The sequence below is a fragment of the Branchiostoma floridae genome, chromosome 5, assembly GCF_000003815.2.
Source record: "Branchiostoma floridae strain S238N-H82 chromosome 5, Bfl_VNyyK, whole genome shotgun sequence".
NCBI classification, from domain to species: domain Eukaryota; kingdom Metazoa; phylum Chordata; class Leptocardii; order Amphioxiformes; family Branchiostomatidae; genus Branchiostoma; species Branchiostoma floridae.
Genome location: NC_049983.1, coordinates 19809007 through 19818545, shown reverse-complemented (window position 1 = coordinate 19818545; position 9539 = coordinate 19809007). Strand labels below are relative to the sequence as shown.

Sequence of the window (9539 nt, the reverse complement as noted above, 5' to 3'; positions counted from 1 at the left end):
GACATGCAAAGATCACGCCTTTCACATCATCAAGTCACAAGACACCTTTTGTTCACTGGTTCAATGAGTAAATGGCATGATTTATGGGTTTGCTGAAAGTTAATTAGTCATCACATTACTGAAAATTCACAAGTCATCAATGACTTTACTTTGTCAAATTTTGAAACCTTTCATATCTATGAGTATGATCTTATATACATCCTGATCAATATACAACAATTTGTGAGTTTGAAGTTTGAACATAACCAGCCTCTGTAACATCAAACAATTTTCATTTTGATCCAGACATTCATTAAATCAACATTATCTAGAGTACATCTGAAACTGAAAAGATAACTGATGTTCTTGTTTCTGTACAAACATCTGCTATGATCAAATGAAAGCAGAAACTAAGAGTTTTGGGCCCTAGTTTCACCCCACCCTATCAAGTTACAGTGCACAAAGACATCACCTGACTGCTCTCATGTGAGTCATCTATGGTCATTGTGAAAAAGGGAGGGGTAACCTAAGTTTCATCTAGACAAACTAATAGAAAATAGTAAACTTGACATGTGTCTCTACTACATTATTTGCTCACAAGATTAACGGGAAAGGCACCAGTTTTATACATCTACGTGCAGTTGTCTGCTGTTCGAGAGATTGTCAATTACGTTACATGGGGTCTTACATGACTACAACAACAATGCCTAACATTCAATCAATGTTAATCAGTTAATGTTCTTGCTCAAAACGTTTTTCGTCTTTTTGTTACCCTTAATCAAACGATCCTCAATGGCATAAATCTCAAAAGACATAATTAAAAGATCTTCGGAGTTCCGATCATTGGTATCAAATTGTCTAACGTAAAAAAGGATCTAGGAGCGATCACAAGACTGTCACATGGGAAGTTCTGATGTTACCTCGTTGTTTCCTATCTTAAACCTTTCCGGAGTTTGAGGAATCCTCAGTAGATCCATGATCATCTTGAAGGAAGCCTTATCGGACGGTTTGACAGCAGAGGTGACGAACAGGACGGCGATCGCCGCGAAAAACAGAGATACAAACTTTCTCTCCATGTTGCCTCTTCAGCTGATACTCAAGTGACCTGGCTGATACTAGACAGGAAGTGGGTTAAAAAGGATGGTCACAACTAGAGGCTACCTATGTAGGTTATGTGTTCATCAATGTAACATGTATTAAGTCTTATTTTCGATAAAATATGAAGTTATATGTATAAAAAATTGAAATATATTGTTAATAAATTTGCAATTAACATATAGTTCTAAAAACAACATAACAGGTATTTATTGTAAGATTTAGTGTGCGTAAAAGCTTCTCAGTAGCCTCTAATATGACCATATATGGTGTTCACCCTTTGACCCCTATCAGCTGGAATGTGTGCAGATGTCAGGGGGAGTGATCAGCATCAGTCCCGGGTCTGGCGGGGCGCCAAAATAACCTCCAAATGTGCTCCAAACTCTCTATCTACAACTGCCAGGTCAGTGGAAACTCTATCTGTTGTAATTTTAGCGTTTGAAGGCGGTATAGCCGTGTAGCTAGCGCAGGTTGATTGAAAGATATCGGGCTGAGACCGCAACCGTGCAGCTTCAGTCTGGCCGCCGCCCGGCCCAGGGCTGTTAAAACTCCCGTCTGTCTAGACAGTTTAAAAATGATATACATACGGTATACATGTAATGTCAAACTGTACTTTGACTTTTCAGACATTTTGAGAGTGCATGTTATCCACATAGATTCAGGTCATCAGGTATTTTGTGGTAACGCAAGTTTTGAATTGGTCTAGACAAAGAGGTCAAATTCTTAAACCTCCTTGGTACCGGTCAAGACGATGGTCAAGAAAATTATTTTTTTTATATATGACGGCTACGGCCACGAGCGACCATGGTCGTCAATCAGAATTTCTATGAAGAAGCATTAAAGAAGTAGGTCTGTACTTGTACCAAGGAGGCCCTTATTCAACCTCCTTGGTTGTACCTAGAAGCAACGAAATAGCATGATTCGGTTCAACTTAAACCAGATTATCATAAATTATAGGGGGGGGGGCTGCAATCTGATGAGTACAGTACTTGGAAAAATGATGCAGTGTACTGATTGATTCATGTTATAAAACTGCATAATATAGGACAAAGTCTTCCACGTTAACTGCAATCTCGAAAAAAATGCGAACATGTTCAAGCACCCTCCTACCCTATGATACATAATGTATGGACAGCCCCTAAAGACTGTAGCCCAATCAGTAGTTTTCCATTTTGAATCATTGTTAATTTCATCATGGCTACATTTTATTTCATCATTGTTGAAATTCTAAAAACTGTATTAATGCATTAATATTGAGCTTCATGAACTATGAAACATGTACTTTAGTAGGGTTATCATTGTCAAACTCAAGGGATTTGGTGTAACTATTGGTGCAATTCATCATGCGTACATTATGTTTGCTGTCACAGTCCAGTGATAAAGCTGAGTCCGAATATAGAATAATCCTGAGGATTGTATGTTCTCACCTGTGTGTAAAATAGTAGATGTTATATAATGTAACATCACACAGTTTAATATACTGGTACCATTAAAGATGATTTTACACCATGTCATCCACAGAAAATATAGTCTTTATTCACTTGAGAAGTGTGTGGAGAATGTAGCATTGGAAAGTTTGAGTCCAAAGGTGCAGCATGACAAGGCACTTGAGGATAATCTCCAAGCAGATGTTAGGTGAAAAAGTGTAATATGACAGAAAAGTCCAGCCATCTGACATCAGCTTTTCACCCCTACATCTGCTTGGAGATCATCTTGATGATTCAAAGTACTATTGATGGTATGGTAGGCTGGTAACCATTTCCCCAGGCTGGTTTAGGGGTGTCTTACTAGCTCCACAGCCAGTTAAGACCTTTTTCTGACAGCCTAGCTTTCCAGTCGGCCTTCCTAATCCTATCAACTACTGTGCTATAGATTCAGACCAACATTGTAAAAAATCCTAGTTGTGCACTAACAGGTGGGCAACACCCCAGCACCATTGAGATAACAGGATGTTCCCTATTCAGTATGATATGGTTACCAGGCTTTACTTGTTGTATAGAAACAGAGAAATTGCTCAAACGGAACTCTGCAAAAGTACAAAGACATACATAAACATAGGACACACCCACTACCAATATATAATGGGTGCAACCTCACTAGTGACTTATTAACTTGACTTAAGCCAGACTTCATATTCATTTAACATGTTACAATTTAGCACCATTCAATATTTGGAAATCAACCTCTTTGAGGATCTTTTTTTCATGACAATTACAACGCAAATGCTAATGATTTTTGCTCTGCAAAATGTATATATCTTCAGTCTATGTTTTCACTTACCATTAATACAATGGTACATTATGTTTTACTACATGAACAAAAATAGTCTATTTTGATTATAACTAATGTTACATAGTCTCTTTTGTATACAAATTTCTCATAAAAATAGTTCAAAACATAATAAAAATATAATCAATTTTACACCAGAGTGGCACCATGATACATACAACTTATTCAAGACATGGCAGTGTACAACATTGAGAATTTTGACAGTAATATCAATTTATCATAATTATACATGTACTGTGTAGTTATGGCTATGATACATTGTCACAGTGTTTGAGCATTCTTGTATAAATTTATCATTATTTCTATTTGTTGTTGCAGGCTTTGGTCCAATCATATACTAGGTATTTTCAACTTATGTAGAAATATCAGTTGAGTGCAACAGTACCTATAGTGAGTTTTTTTTATGTAGGTCTTATTGATATAGGAGCTATCAACAGCAAAGTTTGAGTAGTTTCATTTATACACATTGTTATCTGTACACAAGTGCAACTTGAATAGTACACACAATTGAGGGTACAGTATGACTTCTGAGAGTAAGGTATCACTATCAACGCAGTTATTTTTTGTAGGTAGGCATTTTGATTTTAGGTACCAAAGTAGGATATAACTTAAAAAGTATAATAGTTGTTGTATACTAGTATTTTGTACAGATCACATGCATGTAGTACTTGGATTTTGAATCCTCATAGAATTCTATCACTACCTCAAGCAAGGCACATTGTTTTCATCTTAATTCTTATCATATTTTTTGGAAATTCACTGTGTCTGTTTATTCATAGCACAAGATCTTCTTCTGCAGTGCAGTCAACCCTGTATTGGTGTTCACCTCTAAACAAGGAACACCTGTCCTCTGTGGCCACTTTTTGATGGGATGGGCCTTTATAAGTTATAAATGCCCGTCAAAACGTGGCCACAGTGACCCTGTTTACATTTTGTACATATTGACCACCAATACTACATGTAGTAGTACGAGTTGTCATTACAAACAGGTTTGACTGTAGTCAGAAGTACACAAAGACTACCGTAGCGTTTGTTGCAAACCCACGCAAGAAGGATGTGTTTTTCAATTTTGTTGTTACCGTTATCTATATCTATTAGTATTACACTCTCTTGTTATAATGTTCCACAAAGGTGGCAGGTCACGATGACCAAGGGCAAATAAAAGTGATATTCCATTACAAAAATGCCTGCCCCACAGAGTCTACTATTGCTAAGAAGGCCAGACAAAGACACACAATTGTTCACTGTTTCAACAACCATTCTGGAAGACACTGATGGTGTAGCAGGGAATGTTCATTTCGAAGCTACACTATCAGCGACAATCCATCGAGGCTGCATGCCAAATTTGAACTCCCCCTGCCCCACGGCTGGCCGCTGTTCCTTGTACTCTGCCACAGCGTTCAGACTCAGCGGCTGCCATCCCGTTCTGTGGCTCGTACCCTGGTCGCTGAGCAGGGTCGGGGGGGCAGACTTGGTCTCAGAACGGATAGAGGAACCTGGAAATAGAGGAAAATATTAAGTATCATAGAAAACTGATTGATTCTGCTATCTATCAAAAAGTACTGTACAGTATTGTAGAAAGTGGAGCCACTATGATAAAAAGGCTTTCTTATACGATAGTACTCAGATCTTCTATTGCAATAATGTTTAGTTATGAATTATATATACCGGTATGATATACTTTCAAATTTGAATTTGCTTTGTAATATTTGACCATTTCTCACCTTAAACGATGTAAATACTTGGTTACTAACTTAGCAAAGAAGGCAACCTACGGTACTAGTACCATCAAACCAGTAATATTTCACAGATAGAACTTCCATTGCCTTTCGAATTGCATTGATCTTATACAGAACAATGAGTACAACTGGAAAAGTTATCATCATTGTGCAACAAAATAACACTTCTTACTTCTCTGTGATCCCCTGTTCCTGGCCGTCACTACCTGTCTTGTCGGAGGCTGTGCCATTATTGGTTCTGGTGCCGTCTTCAGGTCTCGTTTCTCCTGGAACATGAGTCGGAACCTTCCTTCCGTCCTCGCATCCTCCTCTGTTAAGAACCTATACTTCGGCTTCTTGACCCGCTTCTTCAAGAAGAGGTCGAGTTCGTCATTATCGTCTTCCTCGTCATGAGAAATCCGCAGCTGTTCCTCCATCTCCCTGCCCAGCTCCGAAGCGCTCCTCTCTGATTGGTCGTCCTGTTCCTCGGGTATGTCGGGCTCGGAAACGGTATCCGAGGGTTTGTCAAGTGCGAGATGCCGCCACACAGATTCTTGAGACAGAAGAGCCGGCCAGCTTCCATCCAAATTATCCTCCTGTAGATGGCAGATGGGAAAACAAAAGAATCATGCATACGCTGTTTCATCAGTTTAGCCATAAATTGCAGTTCAATATAACAGTATGCATGAGCAACAGCTTGATTGGATTGCTTAGATCCATGCACATTTCATCAAATTTGCTTATTTCCATTTTCTACACCTATTCTGCTGTAGTTGTCCATCCAACCTGTCCATTTTAATCATAAAACTTGCTGCTTTCAGTACATAAGGTCAAGTTTAAACAGGAAGCGGTGGCATGTCTTGCATCATTTGTGGGGGACATTTTATGCACATCTACTTGTAGCCTGGGTACCATCCTCTGTAGTTACTGCTGGCTCATTCTTTTTGCATGCTCACAAGCGGTAACTAGAGAGGCTAACCGATATCAAGTTGAAGTAAAATGGCTGTACTTGAAGTTACACAATGTACACAATAAATCAGTGGTAACTACTGATCAGAATGAAATGAATACCTGGCTGTCCTCTAGCCACGACGGATGGTATCTTAGCGGCCCTTCATAACCCTCCGTGTCGTTAAAGTCCGGCGGGGGATTGTTGAACATCAGGATCTCCGCGCGATTCTTGTTACGCTCGGAAGCACGGAACATCAGGCTCCTTTTGTGGTGGCTTTTCTTTGCCTCTTTGTAGGTAGTGCTGGACATAAGTCTGTGCATATCTGGAAACTGCAGATCAAAATTACAACAGTATATTAATATCAGAACTTAACATGTAACCCACAAAACAATATATATTTGATCCGTGAACAGTTTCATCAGGTTGGTACGTCACTGAATAAAGAGACTCTTTTTTTTACACAACCAGTGCTTTATTCTCACCGACGTTTCGGTGACCGTCTGTCACCTTCTTCAGGGCAATTACGTTTGGGAACGCATTGTAAATATGTGCATAAAGCTGTCTGTATATACATATGTAAATATTTTTCGTTTTGTGACCGCATCTGAATAGTCTGTGTAACACAAACTCCGCTGTCCAGGGCTGTAACTGGCCCCTCCCCGCGGAGTTTGTGCTCCAACAGCTATAAGCTGGGGGAACTGTTGTAGAAAATAACAACACCAATGGCAGGCCAGGATTTTGGTCAAGCCCCCATTACCGTGGAAACCGGTTAATTAGCATGTCTCCAAAGCCCAGACGGTGGGCGGGCAAGATGCCTCTCCATTGTCTGTGCAGGCTATGGTTCTCTGTGTGAAGGTCCCATGGGAGCAGAAGCATGGTTGTGTTGGAAAAACAACATCTTGTGTGTGTGTGTGGGGGGGGGGGGGGGGTCAAGAAACTTGAAGGAGTCTTGAAGCGCAGACGCTGCTTCCTGGAACTATTATTTTGCCTGGTTGTGAGATTATTATATTGTCCCATCAAAAGTTCTGCCACAGGCACATTTATCTAAAAGAATGCCATTCTATGTAGAGCAATTTTCACATTCCTTCTTCGGTGTAACGGTTAGTTAACAATCAGAAAGACAATAGAACTGTGTATACATAGTTGGCTGTTCCCACCATCAGCACTGGTGGCACAGAAGATCAAGGAGGTTATGTTAAAAAAGAGATCAACAACATGTGTACAGATAAGAGGTGTGATGCTGTCAATCACCACATAGCAACCCAACCCAGTCCCTAGCAACCAAAAGCCAGGCTGTGGTGGGCTGTGATGACAATTACATACATTATCCATATATGGAAAACCCAGTTCCCCTGGCTTGTGGCCATTCTCCATCAAGCTAATAGTTGGCCGGCGGATGTTGGGCGGGCTGCTATAAGCGAGATTTAATCAGGCTAGCATCTGAACTGTGAGCAGCGACACCTGTCCTGCAGTACAATGTGAACCAGTCAGAATTGCCCTGAAGAAGGTGACAGACGGTCACCGAAACGTCGGTGAGAATAAAGCACTGGTTGTGTAAAAAAGAGTCTCTTTATTCAATATATATTTGACCAGCTGTAAATTTGAATTTGCCACCTTCAGAGTAGTTTTTCCACTAAAACCTAGTCCCAAGATCCAAAAGAAGAGGTCCCATTGTAGTACATGTTGGACATGGCACCAGTCAACATAACTAAAAAATGGCATGCAATAATGCAGCTAGAAATCATTAAAAGCATATTGCTTTCAAGGATTTCATTTTCAAAAGAATTAGATCTTTGATACAAAAATTCCTTGAATTATTTTTATGTACTGTTTATTAATAGAAGAACGTTAATAAGAAAACTTATGAGAACCCTATCACCACCAGATGACACCAATTTCTTTGCAAGGTTTTAGGTGTTCTTATGTTAGCAGTTCAACAAGATCTGCTATTTGATTCTAAACCTTTGTTTTGTTTTGTTTTGTTTTGTCCCCCCAAATCTTGCAAATACAAATTTCTTGGAGTTTGTGTTGCATTTCGAATATCCACATATAGCAATATTCACAAAGCAGCAGATGCTTGTTTTTAAACGTCCACAATTTTGTATAAATCATAATTAAATGCAAACATGTTGAACCTTAACAAACATGTAGTAGATACCTGAAACAAAGATGTTAGATTCACAGATTAGTTGAGCCACTCTGTCCATCAAATCCACCAAGAAGAACCCAACAGATAGATATAGACACTGGAGATCTAGAGTTGTCCCTTACCACCATTTTCACGCTTTTTTTACACAATAACTTCTACCTTGCCCTTTTTGTCTCTCATAACCAACAGTGAGAAGTCTCTTTTCATTTCTTCCCAGTAAGACTGAAAAAGGTTCGTATATGGTTACATCAGACAGAAATTCAAAGCTATATCAACCTTTTTTAAATTCATAAAACATTCTTACTGTATATGTGTATTTGCCACACAATTTCTACTGTTTGACCTATAAGTTTTTATCATTGTGGTTCTAGGAAGCTGTTGAAAACACTGACGTCATCTTGTGCAGGATAGCTCCGTTTAGCCAGTCGCCCCGGCTTCCTGTGTTTCTTCAGTCTCTCCCTTGTAAAGGCTTTGTAGGCATTCTGGAAGAGTAAAATGTTGGTTGTGAATTCCATGCCTTGAATGTTGTTACGATTTTTCCAACATAATGACAATGACAAAGAATGATGATGGTAAAAAATGTTTCAGCCTAATTCAATCTAGTAGTAAAATGTACCACAAGTGTATGTCATTTTGTTCAGTTGATGCTTAGTTCAGTTGAAGTTTAACGTTTCAAAAGCAAGCTTACCACAAGTTCTCTGTCGATGCGTGCATCTTGTTCAAATAGTTTTTGGTACGACTCTTCACGAAGAATAGACCAGAGCAGGTTGGCTCCTGAAATCCCTGCAAAAAAATAAAGTGTGTTGTTATTTTGTCAACTTTGTACTAATTGTAAGGCTAGTCTCTTTGCAGCAATTCACAAGCAGCTTCCTCTTAAACGGCCCGGTGTAAATGTTTGGACACTTACATACATGTATATGCTGTAGGAAGCGACTGACTTCAACTTACTTTCGTTTGTTTTGAAAGCCGGGTTGTCCCCCGTGTACGGTTCCTTTCCTTTGTCTGGATGTCTGGGTGCGGGAGGGGGGCGACCGGTGAAGGAAACTGTCCTCATGTCACGCCCGGCGGCCTGCTCCTCTTCCTAACACAACAACGAAAGTGAACTTGAAAAAACTTGTGTTTTGTTGTTTTTCTTTGGTGCTTGTTTCACATATCCAGTTAACAGCCTTTAAACTTAAAACATGCCATTTTTGTATGATAGGTATTAGCTCAGGGGTCTAGCCAGCGTCCGTTTTTCCGTCAATTGACGGAAATTTGCTGCGTCTGACGGAAAAATTTTAAAACCAATCCGTCAACCTTGACGGACAAAAATCCTTGGTGGGAGCTACAGGCGGCTTGTGGACGCCGTCCACGGCCG

The 9539-nt window shown here is 39.7% G+C and overlaps 3 protein-coding genes across 6 annotated transcripts in view; 1 reads left to right on the top strand and 2 right to left on the bottom strand.

Moving 5' to 3' along the window:
• LOC118416093 (ganglioside GM2 activator-like) overlaps window positions 1-1133 on the bottom strand; it is a 4755-nt gene extending 3622 nt beyond the window's left edge. The window contains exon 1 of the mRNA XM_035821158.1: window positions 900-1133. Coding sequence (XP_035677051.1) covers window positions 900-1055 — 156 coding nt within the window. The 5' untranslated portion in view covers window positions 1056-1133. The remainder of the gene's footprint in view (window positions 1-899) is intronic.
• Window positions 1134-1258: 125 nt separating this feature from the next.
• The window catches only part of LOC118416091 (cortactin-binding protein 2-like), a 100478-nt gene continuing 92197 nt past the window's right edge, over window positions 1259-9539 (top strand). For all 3 annotated transcript variants that reach the window (XM_035821154.1, XM_035821153.1, XM_035821155.1), the window contains exon 1: window positions 1259-1477. The gene's annotated coding sequence lies outside the window, so the exon portion shown is untranslated. The remainder of the gene's footprint in view (window positions 1478-9539) is intronic.
• LOC118416092 overlaps window positions 2586-9539 on the bottom strand; it is an 8774-nt gene continuing 1820 nt past the window's right edge. The window contains exons 4-10 of one of the 2 annotated variants that reach the window (XM_035821156.1): window positions 9131-9263; window positions 8871-8965; window positions 8575-8664; window positions 8342-8404; window positions 6153-6362; window positions 5275-5677; window positions 2586-4859 (exon numbers count right to left, since the gene is read on the bottom strand). In XM_035821156.1, the coding sequence (XP_035677049.1) occupies window positions 4657-4859; window positions 5275-5677; window positions 6153-6362; window positions 8342-8404; window positions 8575-8664; window positions 8871-8965; window positions 9131-9263 (1197 nt within the window). In that variant the 3' untranslated portion in view covers window positions 2586-4656. The remainder of the gene's footprint in view (window positions 4860-5274; window positions 5678-6152; window positions 6363-8341; window positions 8405-8574; window positions 8665-8870; window positions 8966-9130; window positions 9264-9539) is intronic. The other variant, XM_035821157.1, reaches the window with a different exon arrangement.